The sequence below is a fragment of the Oncorhynchus gorbuscha genome, linkage group LG16 (assembly GCF_021184085.1).
Source record: "Oncorhynchus gorbuscha isolate QuinsamMale2020 ecotype Even-year linkage group LG16, OgorEven_v1.0, whole genome shotgun sequence".
Taxonomy (NCBI): Eukaryota; Metazoa; Chordata; class Actinopteri; order Salmoniformes; family Salmonidae; genus Oncorhynchus; species Oncorhynchus gorbuscha.
The window spans coordinates 79,956,595-79,981,730 of record NC_060188.1 but is presented as its reverse complement, the minus strand read 5'-3'; the positions used below and the strand labels follow the sequence as shown (position 1 = coordinate 79,981,730).

Below are 25,136 nucleotides of genomic sequence, written 5' to 3'. Positions count from 1 at the left end.
GTGTATATATTTCTGCCAAGATGACCCACTACCGGTTTCCACCACCGGTGAAAACAATCCTAGGGGAAACCCTGGATTGAGTAATCTTACTTGACAGTTGAGGAATTGCGTTGGTTTAATGGGTTTGTGCGCTCTTCTGGAGCCAGGCTTGAATTCTGTCAGTCACATTAGCGCTGTAACTCGGAAAGATATCTGCAAGGAGGTCAAAATGGGGTGAAATGTAATATAGGTAGTTTGAAACCACGTTGTGCCTGAGACCTGAAGACTTCCGTTGGCTCCCTCAGTGGGCTAATATGCTCCACTTGACTGTGAAAGCATTATTAAAGAAACAAAGATTTACTATATTTATGTCCCCAATCCCCAAACCAGACGAATAAGACTGGAATACTTCACATCTGAGTCTATTTAGCATGCAGTGCCATTCATAAACATAAACAATTCATAAACATTTGTTGTATTTGTATTTGATTAAACCAGAGTGGAAGAGGCAAAGCGAGAGGGTTAACTGTACCCAAAATCTGTCTTCTCCAGCAGGTGGCGTTTTTTAAATTGATATTTTCTTCCCGAGCGAGGAGTTTTTGTATGAAGGTCAACAAACAAATACATGTCTTGTGTAGCTTATTTGATCGAATAAAAGTTTCGTAATACTAAGGTTATTATAAGAGTATTGATATAAGTAGGACACGTGACATCCTGGCAACTTTGATTTAAAAAAAAAAACCACTTTATATCCGAGTTGTGCAGGTTGTTCACATTACTATCTGCCCTCTCAATGACTAGAATGGTCCCGACTGCCTTCCATTTGTTAATACATTTATTTACATTGTTAGAGCGGCCCCTTGAGTATCTGGTCAATATAATGGATAATATGTTATTTAACCCATTCCAGAACAGAAACTAGCAAAATTAAGCAGTTTCCCTTTAAGAGCCATGTAAACAAAGAGCGGATTTGCTTTATATGAGAGGTATTTTATTTTACGCACTTTTTATTATGTGAAATTGAACGGGGTTCTAAAGAGATTTCCAGCGATTGCGCGAGCGTAAATGCTTTCTGAATGTGAAAATCTGCGCTCATTCACTTTGTCAGGGGGAGTGAGATAGTTCAATGGGAGTGAGAGAGGAGCATGAATGGAGCAAAATGGCGGATCATGTGCAGGTAACCACAGCTATATGTTTTTGTAATATATCAATCCTCAATAAGCCTTTGAATGAGCTGTAATATATATTTCGATGCGTTATTTAATATATAGAGAGTGAATGCATCCATAAAGCGGCCATGGTACAGGTTATGTGCGATGTGTAACTAGGATGCGAGCTGCAGTGTTGACTTGTGGCCTGTCATCGTGTAGCTTTCGCCGTTTAAAGATGCGGACCGAAAACAAAACATTGGTGTTTATGAAACATGGCTAACTGCTAACTAGCTAGGACTGTTTCTACTGGGCGAATGTATTGATTGTAGCAGCTATCCACATTGTCATTATGTTTTATCTCATGCCTTTAATACGAAGTAAAGAACATCTTTAACATATGTTCAATTTTGTCGGCCTATCTGTTAGCTAGGAGAGGATGGGGAAAATGCAAGCCAGGTTGTTGACAGTAGCTAACTAGCTAGCATTAATTAATTGGTTAGCAACTCTCATACTTCATCCTTCGCGTCCTGAACGAAATAAGGTCTAATGTCAAATGTAATTATTGATTATGCTTTGCTTGCTTGATCAGACCATTCAAATGCACCGCTATTTGTAATTTACCACGCCAGGTTAGCTCTTGCTAACTTACAGGTTTAGCAACACGACATTCTCCCGCGCGACCGTCTTAGTTTTTTGTGTGAGCTGACATGTAGTTAGCTTGGAACCTGGCTCGTGGACGGTGTTGTCGTTATTATACCCCACCGTGCATATTTTGCAACGAAAACAAGAATGTGCCACTCCGAAACGGACACACCTAGCAAGTTAACTAGATAACGTTATCTGGCATGGAGCATAACACATTTATAACTAGGTATCATTCTATCTGAGGGTTATAGCTTCCATTAGCTAGCTAATCAGCTGACAATTAATTTTGCCAAACAACTAGCTTCGTCTTTCCAGCCAATGTGCTAAAGTAAGATAGCTTTTAGCTGGGATGCTGGCTGTCACATGTGCACATTTTTGTACAACTGACTGACATTAGCTAGCTACTGTTGACTAGCTAGCACTTGCAGCTAACTGTCATATCAAGCAGACGATAGATTAACAGTAACTATATCTGCCTCAAGCTTTCTGTAACTAACGTTACTGTTTGTGTTTATAGCAACTTGGCACTGAAAGTGTCGGCGTCTGCTGATGTGAGTAGGTAGCTGGCTAATTGTTATTTTGCTAAGTTGATTAAATGAAGCCTTCACCCCACCCAGGTGGCTAATTCTGTGCATTATATATATTATTTTAGAGATGCTTGGTGTCAGTATTTTTTATTTTTTAAAGTTAGCTCAGCAGGCTGGTGATGAGAGAGCCAGTTAGATATTTAGTTTATTAATAATAACTACAGATGTACGCGCACTGAGGCAGCGCTTCCTGGTCAGGGTGCCTGACCTTGTGACGTAACTGTCTGTTATTGCACAGTCATCATGGACAGTACGGGACACACACAACAGGCTCCAGACACACAAATTCTGTGCTGGTCTGCTCAGAACATTCGTTCTTGCCAATGTTCTCAGGAACCATCAGCATGACATGATGATCTAGCTAGCTAGCCCACCCAAATCTTTAGTCAGGTGTACTGCACAGCACCAGGACTGTTCTAGTAGTAATATTAGTAGGTGTGTGTGTGGGGCACACTGAGTCAGGATCAGCAGCAGCAGTGTTGGGGTATTGAGCTCTTATCTATGTCTAGCAGTCCTCGTCTCCCTAGCCATGTGCCGTCCAACGCCCTCCCTAGACTAGTACATCCTGTACTATATCAGTAGCTAGCATCAGACTGGCTCCGGGATTCTGCTGACTTGTCCTTTAAACAATATGATGTTGGTCAGGCTAGCTGGGGTGTGCATGCATGAGTGGTTATGTAGTTCTTTACAACAATGGTGTTAGTAATGCTAGCTGAGGTGAATAGTCTGCTGCATTGTTACTGGTGGATTTAGTGTCTGTTAGCTGGATGGATTTATAATAATAATAATAATATATGCCATTTAGCAGACGCTTTTATCCAAAGCGACTGTTTGTGAGTTAGTTAAACCTTATTATGTTAGTGTTGTGCATTGGGGTAAGTTAACTATCTGTGTGGTTTCCGGTCCCACCCACTCCCTAAAGCTGTAAAGGCTGCCTAGGGGAGGACGGCTCATAATAATGGCTGAATGGAGTCAATGGAATGGTATGAAACACGTGGTTTCCATACAGCCTCCACAGCCCTATAGCCACTACGTCGGTTTTTGTCTGGCAGGTGTTTAGCCCCGGTGTTTCTATCTAACAAGGGTCATGTTCAATAGGGTGATACTGAATGTTTATTTTGGTAAACTTTCTTGTCTTTAAAAAAAAATAGCATGAGGCATGTCTATTTTACGAAATAGGCTATAGTCTTATTTCTGTGAACGCTCTAGAACGTTGTGCCATACTGATTGCTCACAGCCCAATACAACTGTCTACACCTGTATCTTGGCTGTTGATGAGGGATGTTTTTTGCTGCTCTACTCACTTAGGTCTCTCTCTCCTGTATGTGTGAGTAGAGCCTAGCCCAGCTAGAGATCCTGTGTAAGCAGCTGTACGAGACAACAGAGACTGGGGTGAGGTTGCAAGCAGAGAAAGCTCTGGTGGAGTTCACAAACAGCCCCGACTGTCTCAGCAAGTGTCAGCTACTACTGGAGAGAGGCAGCGTGAGTAGTACACACACACACTGACATTATATCAATAAGCTGTTGATATTTACCATATTACCTGATAAAAAAGGGTGGCAGGAAGCCTAGCAGTTGAAAGCTTTGGGCCATTAACCGAAAGGTCGCTGGTTCGAATCCCTGAGCCGACTAGGTGAAAAATCGTTTGATGTGCCCTAGAGCAAGGCACTTAACCCTAACTGCTCCTGTAAGTAGCTCTGGATAAGAGCGTCTGATAAATGATTCAAATGTAAAATGACTGACAATTTTTACTGTATGACTTGCTTTTTTAGCTCAGCTGATGTGTTGTCTCTATCTCTGTCTATGCTTGTATTCCCATCTTCCTCTTTTTCTCTCTCTCTCCCTCTCTCCAGTCTTCCTACTCTCAACTTCTTGCAGCTACCTGTCTGTCTAAACTGGTTTCGCGCACCAACAACCCTCTTCCCTTGGAGCAGCGCATCGATATCCGTAAGACTCACTCACACACATCCCACCAGTCTATATTCATGCTGTACAAGTTAGTCCATAAGGCTAATGTGTGTGTGTGTGTGTGTGCGCGTGTGTGCGTGCATGCAGGGAACTATGTACTGAACTATCTGGCGACGCGGCCGAAGTTGGCAGAGTTTGTTACCCAGGCTCTGATCCAGCTGTACTCCAGGTAAACCTCTCTCCGCTCCTCTCTCCTCCTCTCTTCATCCCTCTCTCCTCCATGTGAGTGATTCTCTCCCTTGTTTTTGTCTCCTCCAGGATCATCAAGCTATGTGTTTTTGTGTGTGTGTGTTTCAGGATTACCAAGCTTGGCTGGTTCGACTGTCAGAAAGACGACTATGTCTTCAGAAACGTCATCGCAGACGTCACACGCTTCCTACAGGTACAAACGTGTGTGTGTGTGTGTAGCCAATATAATTAGTTTTCTTGAAGTAGGTAGTGAACTGATCAAATCTACCTTTCTTTGTCTGTCTGTCAGCAGGACAGTGTAGAACATTGTATCATAGGAGTCACCATCCTATCCCAACTGACCAATGAGATCAACCAGGTACTCTACCTCTCTTTCCTCTCCTCCACATCTCCCTCCTCTCCTCTTACTTCCCCTTCTCCCCTCTAATCTGAAGTGGTGGTTGTGTTGTGTGTGTTAAATATGTGTTTGATGTTGTGTGTACAGGCAGATACCAGCCATCCTCTGACCAAACACAGGAAGATTGCGTCATCGTTCAGAGACTCGTCCCTCTTTGACATATTCACCCTGTCTTGCAATCTCCTCAAACAGGTTTGTGTGTGTGAGAGGGATTGTATTAATGTGTTGACATACCTATTGACATCCATTTCCAGTCGTTCTTGTGAACTTAATGTGTGTGTGTCTAGGCGTCGGGTAAGAACCTCAACCTGAATGATGAGAGTCAGCATGGTCTACTGATGCAGCTACTGAAGCTCAGTCACAACTGTCTGAACTATGACTTCATCGGAACGTCTACAGACGAGTCCTCTGATGACCTCTGCACTGTTCAGATCCCCACTTCCTGGAGATCAGGTAACGCATTCTGTCAATTATGTGAAATATCAGTACTGCGTCACCTATTACTGGTGTTGGGGGTAATGCGTTACGTAATCAGATTCCTTTTATGAGTAGCGGAGTTAAGTAACATGTTACTTTTTCAAATGGCAAGTGTTGTTTTCAGAGTCATATCTCTACCGGCTGCGTGTTTTCCATGATCTGATCTCAACTTATTTCCTCATTTAATTCTCGAGCGAACGGAGAAAGGCTGAAGAAATGTAGTAAAGTATTGAGGGAGCACATCTGATCTTTGCCATTTATCGTTTCTGGGATAGCAAAGCCTATAGAAGGTTTTCCCATCTAGTGGCGAGTGTGCCCTCTATACATCTGTCAGTGTACGTGCGGTCTATAACCAGAACTGGTGGCTCAAGAGAAAGATTTTGAATGAAAAGATAGGAATTCTGTACAGATGTTTGGCTTACAGTACATATGGCTAATTAAGCAGCTCATATGATAGTGCAGCACTTGTAGACTAGCACAGGAAAGCATCGCCACAGATGAAAGGAGACTCGAGTGATCAAACCTGAGTTAATAAGTAGCCTGTCTTTGGTAGAGCGCACCCGGTTCGCTTTGCTCCCTCCGATATTCAAACAACTGGTGAGAGTTTTTTTTAATGAAAGTAACTCAAAGTAGTAGAACACATTACTTTCCAAACAAAGTAATATTGTAAAGTAACTAGAAATTTGTATTACTTTTTCAAGTAACTAATCCCAACACTACCTATTACTGTGTACTAACCTAATCTGTCTCTCTCTTTCTCTCAGCGTTTTTGGATACCTCCACTCTCCAGCTCTTTTTTGATTTGTATCATTCCATCCCTCCCTCCCTCTCCCCATTGGTGAGTAAAGCAGAGTGTGTGAGTGTGTGGCTTGTATGTTCACTTCAGTACAGGAAGGGTGTAGTGTTTAATGCTCTGTGTGTGTGTAGGTGTTGTCGTGTCTAGTCCAGATAGCATCAGTGAGGAGGTCTCTGTTCAACAACGCAGAGCGAGCCAAGTTCCTCTCTCACCTGGTGGATGGAGTCAAGAGGATACTAGAGAACCCACAGGTAACACACACACTATTACATGTTATAAGACTCTTAAATTCTGTTATTCCTTCAAATTTGGTCCCCCCTTTATTTTGGGCGAAATCATATTTTATATGGTAACACGTTTTATGCTACAAGTAACTAACAATGCTGTCTTTGTCTTCCAGAGCCTCTCAGACCCTAACAACTACCATGAGTTTTGTCGTCTGTTGGCGCGACTGAAAAGTAACTACCAGCTGGGAGAGCTGGTCAAAGTGGAAAACTACCCAGAAGTCATCAGGCTTATAGCCAACTTCACTGTCACCAGTCTACAGGTACTATGTGTGTCTGTCTGTGTGTGTAAGACCCTGAAGGCAGATTGGTTCGTGTCTTGGTAAACAGACATTTCATAAATAGTCCTTCTTAAATCTGCCCTTCTATACCTCTCAATGATCTTGTTAGATGTTAACGTTCTGCCAAAAACCTTGTTCTCCTTACTTCGATAACAATGACAATTTTCTGATAACTTTTTTATATTGCAGCACTGGGAGTTTGCCCCTAACTCTGTCCACTACCTGTTGAGCCTGTGGCAGCGCCTGGCAGCGTCTGTCCCTTACGTTAAAGCCACCGAGCCTCACCTGCTAGAGACATACACACCTGAAGTCACCAAGGCCTACATCACCTCACGCCTCGAGTCTGTCTGCATCATACTCAGGTAACACACACAGACACACACACTCTCACAGATCAATTATGAAACGTTGAAATAATTTTCACGTCTGTGAAGGGATGGGTTAGAGGACCCTCTAGATGACGCAGGGTTAGTCCAGCAGCAGTTAGACCAGCTCTCTACCATCGGTCGCTGTGAATACGAGAAGACCTGTGCCCTATTGGTCCAGCTCTTCGACCAATCAGCACAGACCTACCAGGAACTACTGCAGTCTACCAACTCTAGTACCATCGACATCACTGTCCAGGAGGGTATGTCTCTTTCCCTCTCAATCAATCAATGAAGTACGGCAAAATATAGCTTTTAACAACATGTTTTTGTTACCAGGGAGGTTGTTATAGTTGGTTTATATAATTATATTTCTATATCTATAGGGAGGTTAACATGGTTGGTGTATATAATCGGGGCGGTCATTGGAGGAAGAGTGTCCTTCGCCTCTACAGATGAACAAGACGCCATGGACGGAGAACTAGTCTGTCGGTAAGTCCACACACAAGTAACCTCACCCTAACCACTACCTATTAGGCTAGTGGCCAATCCTCAAAAAGGGCTTAAGTTTTTGAGGTACCCAAACCCTGGGTATAACAAAGCACAAGTATGTTTTTCCATATCTCTGTCTCCCATACAGGGCATTTGGAAAGTATTCAGACCACTTCACTTTTCCACATTTTGTTACATTTTAGAATAAGGTTATAATGTATTACATTGATGAGAGAATTCAACACACAATACCTCATAATGACAAAGTGAAAACAGTTTAGAAAAAAATAAATTAAATACATTGTTTATATACAGTTGAAGTCGGAAGTTTACATACACCATAGCTAAATACATTTAAACTCTGTTATTCACAATTCCTGACATTTAATCCTAGTAAAAAATTCCCTGTCTTAGGTCAGTTAGGATCACCACTTCATTTTAAGAATGTGAAATGTCAGAGTAATAGTAGAGTGATTTTATTTAAGCTTTTATTTCTTTCATCACATTCCTAGTGGGTCAGAAGTTTACATACACTGAATTCCTATTTGGTAGCATTGCCTTTAAATTGTTGAACTTGGGTCAAATGTTTTGGGTAGCCTTCCACAAACTTCCCACAATAAGTTGGGTGAATGTTGGCCCATTCCTCCTGATAGAGCTGGTGTAACAGAGTCAGGTTTGTGGGCCTCCATTTGCGACCAAGCTTTAACTTCCTGACTGATTTCTTCAGATGTTGCATCCACATAATTTTCATGCCTCATGATGCCATCTATTTTGTGAAGTGCATCAGTCCCTCCTGCAGCAAAGCACCCCCACAACATGATGCTGCCACCCCTGTGCTTCACGGTTGGGATGGTTTTCTTCGGCTTGCAAGCCTCCCCCTTTTCCTCCAAACATTACGATGGTCATTATGGCCAAACAGTTCTATTTTTCCTTCATCAGACCAGAGGACATTTCTACAAAAATAAGATCTTTCTCCCCATGTGCAGTTGCCAACCGTAGTCTGGCTTTTTTATGGCGGTTTTGGAGCAGTGGCTTCTTCCTTGCTGAGCGGTCTTTCAGGTTTCAGAAGAAAGTTATTTGTTTCTGGCCATTTTGAACCTGTAATCGAAACCACAAATGCTGATTAGAGGTCGACCGATTATGATTTTTCTAGGCCAGGACCGATACCGATTTTTGGAGGACCAGAAAAAGCCAATCCTTTTATTTTTTACATTTTATTTATTTGTAGTACCTTGGTTATCACTGCATTGTTTGGTTATCACTGCATTGTCGGAACTAGAAGCACAAGCATTTCGCTACACTCGCATTAACATCTGCTAACCATGTGTATGTGACAAATAAAATTTGATTTGATTTAGTAATGACATTTGGAACAATACTGAATGAACAATGAACACTTATTTTAATTTAATATAATAAATAAATAATCTAACATGTTAAATTTGGTTTAAATAATGCTAAAACCGTGTTGGAGAAGAAAGTAAAAGTGCAAGATGTGCCATGTAAAAAAAAAAGCGTTTAAGATCCTTGCTCAGAACCTGAGAACATATGAAAGCTGGTGGTTCCTTTTAACACGAGTCTTCAATATTCCCAGTTAAGAAGTTTTAGGTTGTAGTTATAATTCTTATAATAACTATTTCTCTCTCTACAGTTTGTATTGGCACTTTAGTATTACCGGCCTAATCTCGGGAGTTGATAGGCTTGAAGTCATAAACAGCACTGTGAATCAAGCGTTTTTAAGAGCTGCTGGCAAACGCAGCAAAGTACTGTTTGAATGAATGCTTACGATCCTGCTGCTGCCTACCACCGCTCAGCCAGACTGCTCTATCAAATATCAAATCATAGACTTGATTATAATAAACACACAGAAATACGAGCCTTTGGTCATTAATATGACAACTTTTATTTTTTCAGTGAAATACGGAACCGTTCCGTATTTTATAGAACGGGTGGCAACCCTAAGTCTAAATATTGCTGTTACATCGCACAACCTTCAATGTTATGTCATAATTATGTAACATTTTGGCAAATTAATTGCGGTCTTTGTTAGGAAGAAATGGTCTTCAAACAGTTTGCAACGAGCCAGGCGGCCCAAACTGCTGCATAAACCCTGACTCTGCTTGCACTGAACGCAGGAGAAGTGACACTATTTCCCTAGTTAATATTGCCTGCTAATATGCATTTATTTGAACTAAATATGCAGGTAAAAAAATATATACTTCTGTGTATTGATCTTAAGAAAGGCATTGATGTTTATGGTTGGGTACATTTGTGAGACGATTGTGCTTTTTTTCGCGAATGCGCTTTTGTGAAATCATCAGCCGTTTGTTGAAGTTGAAGTAGGCTGTAATTCCATGATCAATTAACAGGCACCATATTGATTTTATGCAACGCAGGAAAAGCTAGGTAACTACACATGGTTGTTGATATTACTAGGTTAACTTGTGATTATGTGAAGATAAGTTTAATGCTATCTAGCAACTTACCATGGCTCCTTGCAGCCACAAGGTCCTTTTGACACTGCACTTGCGTAACAGGTGGTCAGCCTGCTACGCAGTTTCCTCGTGGATTCCAATGTAATCGGCAAAAATCGGCATTCAAAAAGGGCTGATTACCGATTTTTGTTATGAACTTGAAATCTGCCCTAATTAATCGGCTGTGCCGATAAATCGGTCGACCTCTAGTACCCATGTTCAAAATCAATTACGTAGCCCGCCATTGCAACTGAAATGTCTACGCTCAAATACGCCTCGTAGGCACAGTTTTTTTTTTGCTCTTTAAGAAACACACAATCCAGTGTTCTGATCAAAGTTCCCATTCCGTCATCCTGGGTCAAATCCTCTGCAAATATTTCCAGTGCTGTATGTCTTGCTCTTCCGCAAAGCAATAATACCATTGCAAGTGTGCTTGCCTTTTCTTGTCCAGATTGGTAACCCGTGTCCAGATTCCAAGTACATTTTTCCAACTCTCATACGACCTCTTCTCGTCGACGCGAAGTGGCACATTGTATTTATTAGCCATCTTCTGAAACCAATGTGATCTCCAAATGACATCAAGGCGGTGGCCCGTTCCTGTAGGTTCATGCTCTACAACATCCGCAGAGTACGACCCTGCCTCACACAGGAAGCGGCGCAGGTCCTAATCCAGGCACTTGTCATCTCCCGTCTGGATTACTGCAACTCGCTGTTGGCTGGGCTCCCTGCCTGTGCCATTAAACTCCTACAACTCATCCAGAACGCCACAGCCCGTCTGGTGTTCAACCTTCCCAAGTTCTCTCACGTCACCCCGCTCCTCCGCTCTCTCCACTGGCTTCCAGTTGAAGCTCGCATCCGCTACAAGACCATGGTGCTTGCCTACGGAGCTCTGAGGGGAATGGCACCTCAGTACCTCCAGGCTCTGATCAGGCCCTACACCCAAACAAGGGCACTGCGTTCATCCACCTCTGGCCTGCTCGCCTCCCTACCACTGAGGAAGTACAGTTCCCGCTCAGCCCAGTCAAAACTGTTCGCTGCACTGGCCCCCCAATGGTGGAACAAACTCCCTCACGACGCCAGGACAGCGGAGTCAATCACCACCTTCCGGAGACACCTGAAACCCCACCTCTTTAAGGAATACCTAGGATAGGATAAGTAATCCTTCTCACCCCCCCCTTTAAGATTTAGATGCACTATTGTAAAGTGACTGTTCTACTGGATGTCATAAGGTGAATGCACCAATTTGTAAGTCGCTCTGGATAAGAGCGTCTGCTAAATGACTTAAATGTAAATGTATGACACAACTAGGTTCCAGTTTAGCAGTTTACTTCACAATATCATCGCTGTATTACACTCTGGCCCGGTCCAACAGAGACTAAAACTTCTGCGCAGGTGCACTTCTAACAGGGTGAGAGGACCGTAATAACAGAAATATAGGGCCCTGATGCTGAGTCAATTTTGTGTGTGTGTGTGTGTGTGTGTGTGTGTGTGTCAGAGTGCTCCAGTTGATGAACCTAACAGATTCGCGGCTGGCCCAGGCGGGTAACGAGCGGTTGGAGTTGGCCATGCTCAGCTTCTTTGAACAGTTCAGGAAAATTTACATCGGAGACCAGGTGCAAAAGTCCTCCAAGGTAAATACTTTTACCACACACACACACACACACACACACACACACAGAGAGTTATGTTTCAGACCTCAAACATGATTTAATGTTGATGAGTCCACATGTCATACTGTCTTGTTTAGATCCACAGCTATCTCTCTCTCTCTCTCCGTTCCTCTCTAAGCATGACTAACTGTCTCTCTTTCTCTCACTCTCTATTCCTCTCTTAGTCTTGCTAACTCTGTTAATATCTCAATTCAAAGGGCTTTATTGGCATGAGAAACATATGTTTACATTGCCAAAGCAAGTGAAATAGATAATAAACAAAAGTTAAATAAACAATACAAAATGAACAGTAAACATTACACTCACAAAAGTTCCAAAGGAATAGAGACATTTCAAATGTCATATTATGGCTATGTAATGTTGTAATGATGTGCAAATAGTTAAAGTACAAAAGAGAAAATAAATTAACATAAATATAGGTTGTATTTACCATGGTGTTTGATTTTTTTCTAATTCTTTGGGTCTGTGTAATCTGAGGGAAATATGTGTCTCTAATATGGTCATACATTTGGCAGGAGGTTAGGAAGTGCAGCTCAGTTTCCACCTCATTTTGTGGGCAGTGTGCACAAAGCCTATCTTCTCTTGAGAGCCAGGTCTGCCTACGGTGGCCTTTCTCAATAGCAAGGCTATGCTCTCTTCCTTCCTCTCATGACTGACTCCATCTCTCTCCATTCCGTTCTCTGCCTGTAACTAGTGGAAGTTATGTTATATTTGAACTAGTAGCTCTTCTGTCTGTGGGTGTGTTAGTGCTGACACACAGCCTTGGACTGACTGACTGAGTGTACTTTCTTTGTGCTGGGCAGAGGCTGCGAAATGTGAACAGCCCAGATAAGTGGTGACAGTCGAGAGCAGCCCTCCCCCAACGTGTCTGTTTGGTTTGGTCTTAAAGTTATCCTCCCCTATCCCTTCTTAGTGACATGGTCAGTTTTACTGTTAACATGGTGAATAATGTAGGCGGAATCATCGCTAACCAGAGAATTCTCCATAGAAGTGGGGTGGAGGCAGGGGAGTACTAGAATAATTAATATAAAGTGGGGTGGAGGCAGGGGAGTACTAGAATAATTAATATAAAGTGGGGTGGAGGCAGGGGAGTACTAGAATAATTAAAGTGGGGTGGGGGCATATAAATAAAGTGGGGTGGGGGCAGGGGAGTACTAGAATAATTAATATAAAGTGGGGTGGGGGCAGGGGAGTACTAGAATAATTAATATAAAGTGGGGTGGGGGCAGGGGAGTACTAGAATAATTAATATAAAGTGGGGTGGGGGGGGGAGTACTAGAATAATTAATATAAAGTGGGGTGGGGGCAGGGGAGTACTAGAATAATTAATATAAAGTGGGGTGGGGGCAGGGGAGTACTAGAATAATTAATATAAAGTGGGGGGAGGCAGGAGAGTACTAAAATAATGAATATAAAGTGGGGGGGGGCAGGGGAGTACTAGAATAATTAATATAAAGTGGAGTGGAGGCAGGGGAGTACTAGAATAATGAATACAAAGTGGTGTGGAGGCAGGAGGAGTTCTAGAATAGTTATTATGAGGAGGTTTGTAGGCGGGAGGAGTTCTAGAATAGTTATTATGAGGTTTGTAGGTGGGAGGAGTTCTAGAATAATTCATATGATGAAGGTTCTGGAATGTCTCATTTCAGGTTGTGTATGTGTGAGATAGACCGTATGAGTCTGAGGTGTCAGAATAAACAACACCCCAGACCTGCAGGAGATACACATTCCCCTATGACACCCGCTACCCTAACCCCCCTCAGCCATCCTCAGCTCTGCTCAACTTAACACTATCACACAGACTCTCTTGATCTCACTCACTCTCTTCCTCACACACTACTTTACCTCAGAGCTCAGGTTTTGGCGGAATCTACAGCCACGTTCTGGAGATGAGAGCAGAGCTGATTGGTGTGTGTTTGTCTTTAACCCTGTGGAGATGACTAGTGCTACGCTGCTGGCAGCTGTTACTGTTTGTGATTATATCATAGTTGTCCTACTGTGTAGTTGCTCTCTCCCCAGGGGATCTTCCAATGGTTAATGGTGTGTGTCTGTGTGTGTCACAGCTATACCGGCGGCTGTCAGAGGTTCTGGGGCTGAATGATGAGACCATGGTACTCAGCGTCTTCATTGGAAAAATGTGAGTTTCAACACTTCCTGTGTTAGTACTACTGCTGGTTCTATGAACTAACCACTGATTAATACCATTTGTGATTGCAGCATCACCAACCTGAAGTACTGGGGCCAGTGTGAACCAATCACTTCCAAGACACTTCAGTTACTCAATGACCTCTCTATAGGATATCCTTTTGCACGTGTGTGTGTGTGTGTGTGTGTGTGAGAGAGAAGGGGGGGGTGTATTTGGTATTCTGTTATATTCCAGCTCCTGTGTTGTCTCTTTGACGGTGTGTGTGTGTGTGTACGTACAGCAGTGTGAGGAAGTTGGTGAAACTCAGCGCTGTTCAGTTCATGCTGAACAACCACACAGTAAGTACCCTGACCTTTGATCTCTCACCCTGACCACTAACCTCCTGAATCTCAATGTATGCTTTTTCATCCAGTTCTTTTCCCATAATGCCCTTCTCCTTTCTCCAATGATGTCAGAGCGAGCACTTCTCCTTCCTGGGCGTGAACAACCAATCAAACCTCAGCGACATGAGGTGTCGCACCACGTTCTACACCGCACTGGGACGCCTGCTGATGGTCGACCTAGGTAGACACACACACACGCACATCTACAGTCTACACGATTATCAGTAATGATCTTATTTGGATGATTACAAACTTTTCATTTTTTCACCTAGGGCTATGATAATACCAGTATCATATTTTTTCCATGGCAAAAATGAAAACCCGAAGCATACCAAACTCATTGGTCCTTTAAAAACCTGTTGTATGTAAAATATTGTGTGCTATAGCTTGGAAAAATGTATCAATGCGACTCTGGATGACAAGATAATGATGTTTGTTTCCAACATTAGGGCTGTTTTCCTAAAGAAATTAAATCCACTTTGTGTGTTGTAACCCTTGCCATGATACTGGTATCGTCCCAGCCCTACTTTAACCTTGTTTTCATGTTGTGTGTGTAGGTGAGGATGAGGACCAGTTTGAACAATTCATGCTTCCCCTAACGGCGGCGTTTGAAACAGTGGCTCAGATGTTCAGCACCAACACATTCAACGAGCAGGAGGCGAAGAGGACGTTGGTAGGACTGGTCAGAGACCTGAGAGGTATCGCCTTTGCCTTCAACGCCAAGACCAGCTTTATGATGCTCTTCGACTGGATGTATCCTTTACTGACCCCTGACCTTTACAGACCAGGGGCCTGCTTAGGAGATTGAAAGGTTAAAGAACGTTCAGACAGAAATCGTTGTGTAGAAGAGATATGACTGTGTCATAGATTAGGAAATCACTGTAGAGTTGTGAATTGCAAGTAGTGTTGTCCTTCACTTGAAGTCTCATTGGCGAACAGTGTTGTTCTTAACCCCTCCCCCAGCTACCCAGCCTACATGCCCATCCTGCAGAGAGCTATAGAGCTTTGGTACCACGTACCAGCATGCACCACTCCTGTCCTAAAGCTCATGGCCGAGCTAGTCCACAACAGGTACATAAACATGCATACAGTCAGAACCCTGACACTTCTCCCTCGGCCTCTAACCCCTGACTTCTAACCCTTTGTAGGGATTAACACCAAATTCCTGAACCAAGTGCCTTCCTGATTACCAAGACACTTAAAAAAAAAATGTATCTCTAACAATAATATAACATTTCTATACCGCACTCATGCAAAAACAGAAAATATGCAACGCTAGAAAGCTGCATTATTTAGGCTAGTCCCCAATAGAAAACGTCTACATGGCTTCTATTATTTACACTGCTACACACGACTTCTCCACGCAGTCATTTCCGTCCCAGGTTTCTCCTCTACAGTTTGTTCATTCAAATGACTTCCCAAACTTCAGCTGTGTTGCCCAACAGAGGATCCAAAATATAAACTACGGCTGCTCACTGCTAACAAAACACCTAATACATTGTGTCTGCAAAATTGCTCAAGGAAATTGACATTCGCAATATTGTTCCAAATTGTTAAACTAACAAAATCAAGGGCACTGGCTTGACTAGAAGGTCAGATTCACATGAAATTGATCGGCAGCTGTCCATGGTGCGGATTCTACACCGTTTGCTTGTCTGTCACAGGGAAAATATCCAATGCTGCGCTAAACAAACAGTCAACACATAAGTGAGTTTTCATAGTAAAAACAGCCATAATCTTTCCGAATTCCCCTGATAGCCAGACAGCTGCTCTGCAAGGGGAGAAGAGAGAGCCAACAAGCTGGGTGTCATCTTTCAGTCAACGGTAAAACGACCCTGTCATTTTCACTAGCTATAATAATAATAATAATAATAATAATAATCATCATTTTATTAGTCAAGCAAACAATTTTTCTTAGGCCTACGTTAACTATAGCTTACATAAACAAAATAGTGTGACGACTTTGAGAGAACTTTGAGTTGATTCCATTACAACAAATACAACAAGAAACCGTTAGATACCTGCAAGTGTTTCTCAATTTATAGTGATAGAATTATAGCCGTTCCACACTTGCTGGTATTAAATGCTTTTAGATAGCATTTCCGGTTGGACAGATATCGGGATACCTGGGATAGGCTTGCAATTTTATCAGGATGGTAAATTTGAGGAAAATATGAATCCTTAACTCTGTGTCTGTGTTTCCAGGTCACAGAGGTTACAATTTGACGTGTCATCACCCAACGGAATCCTGCTGTTCAGAGAAACCAGCAAGATGATCACCACCTATGGTACTACACTCAAGTGTCCTATTGTCACAGTTGCTGTGTACTCACTGGAGAATTGTAATTGGTTGGTCAGCCACATATTTTTTTATATATTAATTTCCTTGGTTCTCCCTCTCCCCTTCTCCAGGTAACCGTATCCTGACCATTGGGGAGGTGCCTAAGGACCAGATGTACAGTGTGAAGCTGAAGGGTGTCAGTGTGTGTTTCTCCATGCTCAAGGCTGTGCTCTCTGGGAACTATGTCAACTTCGGGGTGTTCCGTCTCTATGGAGATGACGCACTGGACAACGCGCTACAGACCTTCATCAAACTGCTGCTGTCCATACCACACAGCGACCTGCTGGTACACACACTCCTCTCTATCCGTCACAACGAAGTACTTCCCTGAACATTCTAAATATATCTGACAATGGCATTCAGCACACTTAATCTCCTTTCTCCCTCCCCCCTTCTATTTCTCCCTCCTCACTCCAGGACTATCCCAAGTTGAGCCAGTCGTTCTACAGTCTGTTGGAGGTGTTGACTCAGGATCACATGAACTTCATTGCTTCTCTAGAGCCGCATGTCGTCATGTACATACTGTCATCTATCTCCGAGGGACTCACTGCACTGGGTAATGTATATAAATACACACACTGCACTGGGAAATGATACATACACACACTGCACCGGGAAATGATACATACACACACTGCACCGGGAAATGATACATACACACACTGCACCGGGTAATGTATATACATACACACACTGCACTGGGAAATGATACATACACACACTGCACCGGGAAATGATACATACACACACTGCACCGGGAAATGATACATACACACACTGCACCGGGAAATGATACATACACACACTGCACCGGGTAATGTATATACATACACACACTGCACCGGGTAATGTATATACATACACACACTGCACCGGGTAATGTATATACACACACACACTGCACCGGGTAATGTATATACACACACACACTGCACCGGGTAATGTATATACATACACACACTGCACCGGGTAATGTATATACATACACACACTGCACCGGGTAATGTATATACATACACACACTGCACCGGGTAATGTATATACACACACACACTGCACCGGGTAATGTATATACACACACACACTGCACCGGGTAATGTATATACATACACACACTGCACCGGGTAATGTATATACATACACACACTGCACCGGGAAATGATACATACACACACTGCACTGGGAAATGATACATACACACACTGCACCGGGAAATGATACATTCACAGTATACCACTGCACTGGGTAATGTATATACAGTTGAAGTCGGGAGTTTACATACACTTAGGTTGGAGTCATTAAAACTTGTTTTTCAACCACTCCACAAATTTCTTGTTAATTAACAAACTATAGTTTTGGCAAGTCGGTTAGGACATCTACTTTGTGCATGACACAAGTCATTTTTCCAACAATTGTTTATTAACAATAGTTTATTATTTCACTTGTAATTCACTGTATCGCAATTCTAGTGGGTCAGAAGTTTACATACACTAAGTTGACTGTGCCTTTAAACAGCTTAGAAAATTCCAGAAAATTATCGCATGGCTTTAGAAGCTTCTGATAGGATAATTGACATAACTTGAGTCAATTGGAGTTGTACCTGTGGATGTATTTCAAGGCCTACCTTCAAACTCAGTGCCTCTTTGCTTGACATCATGGGAAAATCAAAAGAAATCAGCCAAGACCTGGTTCATCCTTGGGAGCAATTTCCAAATGCCTGAAGGTACCACGTTCAGCTGTACAAACAATAGTACGTAAGTATAAATACCATGGGACCACGCAGCCGTCATACCGCTCAGGAAGGAGATGCATTCTGTCTCCTAGAGATGAACGTACTTTGGTGCGAAAAGTGCAAATCAATCCCAGAACAACAGCAAAGGACCTTGTGAAGATGCTGGAGGAAAAAGGTACAAAAGTATCTACATCCTCAGTAAAACGAGTCCTATATCAACATAACCTGAAAGGCTGTTCAGCAAGGAGATGCCACTGCTCCAAAACCTCCATTAAAAAAAGCCAGACGACGGTTTGCAACTGAACATGGGGACAAAGATCATACTTTTTGGAGAAATGTCCTCTGGTCTGATGAAAGGAAAATAGAACTGTTTGGTCACAATGACCATCGTTATGTTTGGAGGGAAAAGGGGAAGGCTTGCAAGCCGAAAAACACCATCCCAACCGTGAAGCATGGGGGTGGCAGCATCATGTTGTGGGGGTGCTTTGCTGTAGGAGGGACTGGTGCACTTTACAAAATAGATGGCTTCATGAGGGATGAAAATTATGTGGATGAAACATCTCAAGACATCAGTCAGGAAGTTCAAGCTTTGTCGCAAATGGGTCTTCCAAATGGACAATGACCCCAAGTATACAAAATAGCTTAAGGACAACAAAGTCCAGGTATAGGAGTGGCCATCACAAAGCCCTGACCTCAATCCCATAGAAAATCTGTGGGCAGAACTGAAAAAGCATGTGCGAGCAAGGAGGCCTACAAACCTGACTCAGTTACACCAGCTCTGTCAGGAGGAATGGGCCAACATTCACCTAACTTATTGTGGGAAGCTTGTGGAAGGCTACCCAAAACGTTTGACCCAAGTTAAACAACTTAAAGGCAATGCTACCAAATACTAATTGAGTGTAAACTTCTGACCCACTGGGAATGTGATGAAAGAAATAAAAGCTGAAATAAATCACTCTCTACTATTATTCTGACATTTCACATTCTAAAAATAAAGTGGTGATCCTAACTGACCTAAAACAGGGAATTTTTACTAGGATATAATGTCAGGAATTGTTAAATACCAAGTTTAAATGCATTTGGCTGAGGTGTATGTAAACTTTCAACTTCAGCTGTACATACACACACTGCACCGGGTAATGGTACATATACAGTATACCACTGCACCGGGTGATATATACAGTGACTTCAGAAAATGTTCACACCCCATGACTTTTGTTGTTACAAAGTGAGATTAAAACGTATTTAATTGTCATTTTTCATCAACGATCTACACACAGCATTCATGTTAGAATTTTTCTTCAACTTTGACATCTATAAAAAATTAATGAAAAGTAAAATGCTGATATATCTTGATTAGATTCAACCCCCTGAGTTCATACCTGCTAGAATCACATTTGGCAGTGATTACAGCTGTGAGTCTTTCTGGGTAAGTCTCTTAAGAGCTTTACGCACCTGGATTGTACAGTATTATCACATTTGTATTATTTTAAAATTCTTCCATCTCTTTTTAGTTGGTTGATCATTACCAGACAACCATTTTCAGGCCTCGCCATTAGATTGTTAAGCTGATTTAAGTCAAAGCTGTTACTAGGCCATTCGGGAACATTTAATATCATCTTGGTAAGCAACTCCAGTGTAGATTTTGCTTTGTGTTTTAGGTTATTGTCCTGCTGAAGTTGAATTTGTTTGAAATTTACTGCTCGACTGAGAAACCTTACAATTATCTATATGTGTGAGGTATAATCAGCTGTCCTCCAAGGCAAAGGGTGGCTACTTTGAGGAATCTGAAATATAAATATATTTAGATTTAACACTTTGGTTACTACATGATTCTTTCTATGTGTTATTTCATAGTTTTGATGTCTTCTATTATTCTACAATGTAGAAAATAGTACTAATAAAGAAAAACCCTGGAATCAGTAGGTGTGTCCAGACTTTTGACTGGTACTGTATATAACATTCTATTGGTTTCAATAATTTTGTATAATTTTTAATTAGAACAATTTTAGGTTTTGAATCTGGCGTTTTTTTGCGTATCAGTTCATAAACCATGTGCCATGTAATCGGTACATCGAAATCTCTTAACTATTTTTCAATATATATGGCACAGCTGTCAATTTCTTTGTCCTTAAATGAAACTGGTATACTTAAAATAAAAGTTATTCATCACCATTTTCTTTAACCAATGTTGGTCTTTAATGCAGAGCCGACAGACAAGTTCCTTACTTTTTCCCCCTTCCGCTTGCCTCTTCCATTTTTGCAGTAATGCTGCAAATTTGGGTAGAGCAGACATTTCCATATATTTTTGTTAGCTGCATGTTTGACAACTCCACTGGTCCTATTTATGATATAATTTACAAAGATTTATACTTTTTTGTGAATTAGTATATTTGAGTTTAACCACAATATTTGTTGTATTATTTGTTCTGTCTTTTCTGATGGATTCAACTGAAATTACAACCAACTTTCTATGGCTTGTTTTAAAAATAGCGATGTTTTGGAGATTTCATTTTCAAATAACTTGAGTGAGAGGGTGTAATCTGAATAAAGGGAAAAAGGTCGTTCTTGAACATGGCGTGAGACATTCTTACTAATCTGCTAGGGAACCAGTTGGAATTTAAGTTTAACTTTTGTATGACTGACACCCTTTAGTGAGCGGTTTGATGCTTTAATATTTAGTCATTTTTGCTCTCCAAATTCATATTCGTTATATAAATAAGCCTGTTTAATGTTGTGTGGCTTGCCATTCCAAATACAATGGAATATGTTTTGCTCATATAATTTAAAAAACAGGTCACTAGGTGTAGGCAAAACCATACGCAAATAGGTAATCTGTGATATGACTAAAGAGTTCATCAGCGTGAGTATTATACAAATAGACAGGTATTAATTTTCCTTTCCATGGCAGCAAGATCTGCATTCTGTCCCCTATCAACACATAAAAAAATAAAAATAAATGTTTTACTTGATGACCTGGGTGGGGGCACCCCACCGGAATCACCACCGACTAGGTACAAGGTCATCAAGGTACTCATTAGCAGCTTTGAGAAATTCTTTGTATATTATGCTCACCCATCAGGGGTCTCTGGCTTTGAAGGACCAATCCTCCCAGGCAGGCTCAGAATCTTGAGGGGGCGGTGCTGCTCTAGAAGGTCTGACTGCATTTATCTTTCTGTTTTGGCTGCGTATAGGCTACTTACAGTAGGCCCATAAAACAGATAAGGACCTCTCCTTAGTGTATGGGTCTCTCTGGTGGCTGTATAGGGTTGTGGACTGTTCCATCATGATAGGACAATAAATAAACAGACTATATTTAGAATTTATTTTAAAATGACTAACGTGTGTTGTAGATACTATGGTGTGTACTGGGTGTTGTTCCAGTCTGGACCATATCGCCACCTACCTGTTCAAACAGGTAACCTCTCCCTCTGTTCATCTGTAATCTATTCATACCATCTTGTACATGTATGTACATATATTGATGCTAATGTATTGTTTCTGTTTAGCTGTCTCGCTCCACTAAGAAACGGCCTGTTGCTATGGCAACAGACGAACGCTTCCTACACATCATGCAGCAACACCCAGAGATGATCCAACAGGTACACACACCCCAAACACACACAATGATCTCACTCTCTCTCACACACACGCTCACGTGCTCTCACACACACTCACTAATCATTCTGTGTGTTTGTCCTACAGATGCTGTCCACAGTGTTGAACATCATCATCTTTGAGGACTGCAGGAACCAGTGGTCCATGTCCAGACCTCTACTGGGCCTCATCCTGCTCAATGAGAAGGTACAGGTACACAACCACACACCCATTATCCAACCATTCCCTGGAAGACGTGGCAATTGTTGCTGAGTGGACTATCCTGGCTAAAAAAATAAAATAAAAAACCAAACACCAGCCTCGTCCTGTGTGTCTCCATTCCTGCAGTATTTTGCCGATCAGAGAACATTATTTTTTTGTGCGCTTTTGTGTGTGTAGTATTTTGCAGACCTGAGGAACAGCATTGTGAACAGCCAGCCTCCAGAAAAGCAGCAGGCCATGCATCTCTGCTTTGAGAACCTGATGGAGGGGATAGAACGCAACCTGCTAACCAAGAACAGAGACAGGTACACACAATTCCATTGACTGTGTGTGCGCTCACTTTGTGTTTTTATTAACTGTGTGTATATTCATCTGTGCAGGTTCACCCAGAACCTCTCGGTGTTCCGGAGGGAGGTGAATGACAGCATGAAAAACTCTTCATACGGAGTCAACACCAATGACATGATGAGCTGACATTCCACACACGCACACCTGCTCCACACAGAGCAGCTTCCCAAAACTCAACTCCTTCCACGTCTCCTCTCGCCCCCTCTTCCTCTCCACTCCTCTTCTCACCCCCCTTCCTCTCATCTCTCCCCCCTCTTCCTCTCCCTTGTGGTTCCACCCTCCTTTTTATAGAAGCCTATATAAATATACAGATCTATTTTAAAGCCAGTCTGTAGAGGTCACCCTGCTACTCGCTGGGAGGAGAGGGGGAAGTGGAGGATGAGGATGGAGGGAGGGAGGATATCTCTACACACTTTGGAGGGAGTGAATCTGAGGGGGAGGATAAGTGGGGGGATGAAGGTGAAAAGGGAGAAGCCGGTAAATGTAGTTCTCTGCTTCTGCCTGCCTTGTATAGAAACACAACAAATCAAGTGTACATTTTTTTTCATAACATTTTGAACAATGTTTATATTGATTGAATTTAAAACACAAATTGAGAAACGTGTGATTGAACTTTTTACAGTGTAGTGAGTCAGTGCACCCGTCTGTCTGTGTGTGGGGAAAACTTTCTACAGGGGATGAGAGGAGCAAGAAAGTAGAGCGCACTAGAGCTGTGATGGGGTAGAGACAAAGAGAGTGAGAAACTGTCCATTTTGCACATTTTCCTCTGGCCCTCTGATTTGAGTGATGTAAATACCCACCACTGTTACTCCCTAGGCACTGCCCCTAGACACCACCTTTAGCCCCTAGACACCACCTTTACTCTCTATGCACTGTCCAAAGCTCCTAGACACCACCTTTATCCCCTAGTCACACCCTTTATCCCCTAGACACCACCTTTAGCCCTTAAGACATTTTGCCTAGAAAATAATTGCTTGTTCAAATATAATTGGTTAGGTGTGGGGCAGGGTTATGGGAGTAGGTTTGGGTTAAGGTCATGCTCCACTTTACCCTCTGGTAGGCTGGTTGGAGCTGACACTAACCTCAGGGGAGTCGGTTGGGTTAGGGGAGAGTGAAGTGTCTCAGCATGCTAGCTAGTGTGTAGGGGTCACAGATCTTATAACAGAAAGGAGCGTGGCTGCAGTCTATCTCTGGAGTATGTGAGTGTGTGTGTGTGTGTGTGCGCGTGGCCTCTCGTGGTGCTGTAAAGGAGCGGTGCGCTCCAGACAGAACCTTCCAGGACATTCTAGAACGTTCAGCTCTCGTTTTCGAGCTCCCTGAAGGATAGTTTATTTCTAATTGAGAAACTAAAGAAGAATGCAAACTTTGGTAGAACAGAGAGCTGTGTATTACAGGGAAATTGGTGGTAAGAAAAAGACAGAACTGTGTATTAAAGAGGAGATGTGGGTTCAGAGTTCATTAGCAACTTGTGCTACTCTACAGGTGTTGCTGCTAACTGTTTGTGACGACTAGCTCATCTCTAACAATGTTGATTTGACTTCCTGGTTTATTGTTTTGGTTCCCTAAAGTGAGTGTGTGTTGGATCGGTACCTTGGTTCTCTGATGTGAGTGTGTGTTGGATCGGTAGTTTGGTTGAATTGTGTGGATGTCTGCTACATATTATAGTGTCAGCATTGTGACTGCAAATAAACGTTATTTGGTTTGTATACCGTGATGTCACTGTGTTTTACTGCACAACATGGGTCATGTCTTTAGTGTGTGGTGAAGACTAGCAAGGTATTGTCTTCATAAGGATTTATCTGAAACACAGGCTACAGGTTTATTTGACATCCATTTATTCAGATTCAGGTATAAAAAAAAATATATACACATACATACAGTTGAAGTCAAATGTACATACACTTAGGTTGGAGTCATTAAAACTTGTTTTTCAACCACTCCAAATGTATTGTTAATAAACTATAGTTTTGGCAAGTCTGTTAGGACATCTACTTTGTCATTTTTCCAACAATTGATTAGACAGATTATTTCACTTATAATTCACTGAATCACAATTCCAGTGGGTCAGAAGTTTACATACAAAGTTGACTATGCCTTTAAACAGCTTGGAGAATTCCAGAAAATTATGTCATGGCTTTAGAAGCTTCTGATACATAAAATTGAGTCAATTGGAGGTGTACCAGTGGATGTATTGCAAGGCCTACCTTCAAACTCAGTGCCTCTGCTTGACATTGTGGGAAAATCAAAAGAAATCAACCAAGACCTGGTTCATCAAAAAATCCTTGGGAGCTATTTCCAAATGCCTGAAGGTACTATTTTCATCAGTACAAACAATAGTAGGCACATAACACTATGGGTCCACACAGCCGTCATACCGCTCAGGAAGGAGACACGTTCTGTCTCCTAGAGATGAACGTACTTTGGTGCGAAAAGTGCAACTCAATCCCAGAACCGCAAAAGACCCTGTGAAGATGCGGGAGGAAACAGGCACAAAAGTATTTATATACACAGTAAAACGCGTCCTATATCGACATAACCTGAAAGGCCGCTCAGCAAGGAAGAAGCCGCTCCAAAACCATCATAAAAAAAGCCAGACTACAGTTTACAACTGTACA

General features: G+C 42.1%; 1 protein-coding gene across 5 annotated transcripts; it reads left to right on the top strand.

The window, feature by feature from the left end:
• The first annotated feature begins 870 nt into the window (after positions 1–870).
• On the top strand, positions 871–24,227 carry LOC123999144 (exportin-7). Of its 5 annotated transcripts, none has more exons than XM_046304598.1 (30): positions 872–1,156; positions 3,698–3,844; positions 4,216–4,309; positions 4,418–4,499; positions 4,628–4,712; positions 4,809–4,877; positions 5,004–5,108; positions 5,204–5,369; positions 6,158–6,231; positions 6,321–6,440; positions 6,590–6,736; positions 6,944–7,116; positions 7,189–7,382; positions 7,506–7,611; positions 11,581–11,716; positions 13,816–13,889; positions 13,970–14,050; positions 14,173–14,236; positions 14,354–14,462; positions 14,839–15,034; positions 15,245–15,352; positions 16,040–16,105; positions 16,487–16,569; positions 16,694–16,908; positions 17,040–17,178; positions 21,708–21,772; positions 21,864–21,956; positions 22,060–22,158; positions 22,351–22,478; positions 22,554–24,227. In XM_046304598.1, exons 1-30 carry the CDS (start codon positions 1,106–1,108, stop codon positions 22,645–22,647), a joined length of 3,363 nt encoding a protein of 1,120 aa, XP_046160554.1. In that variant the 5' UTR covers positions 872–1,105; the 3' UTR covers positions 22,648–24,227. The 5 variants fall into 5 exon arrangements, with proteins under 5 accessions (XP_046160559.1, XP_046160554.1, XP_046160556.1 ...); XM_046304600.1 differs by having other exon boundaries at positions 875–1,156; positions 4,812–4,877; XM_046304601.1 differs by lacking the exon at positions 16,040–16,105 and having other exon boundaries at positions 879–1,156.
• Positions 24,228–25,136: the final 909 nt, after the last annotated feature.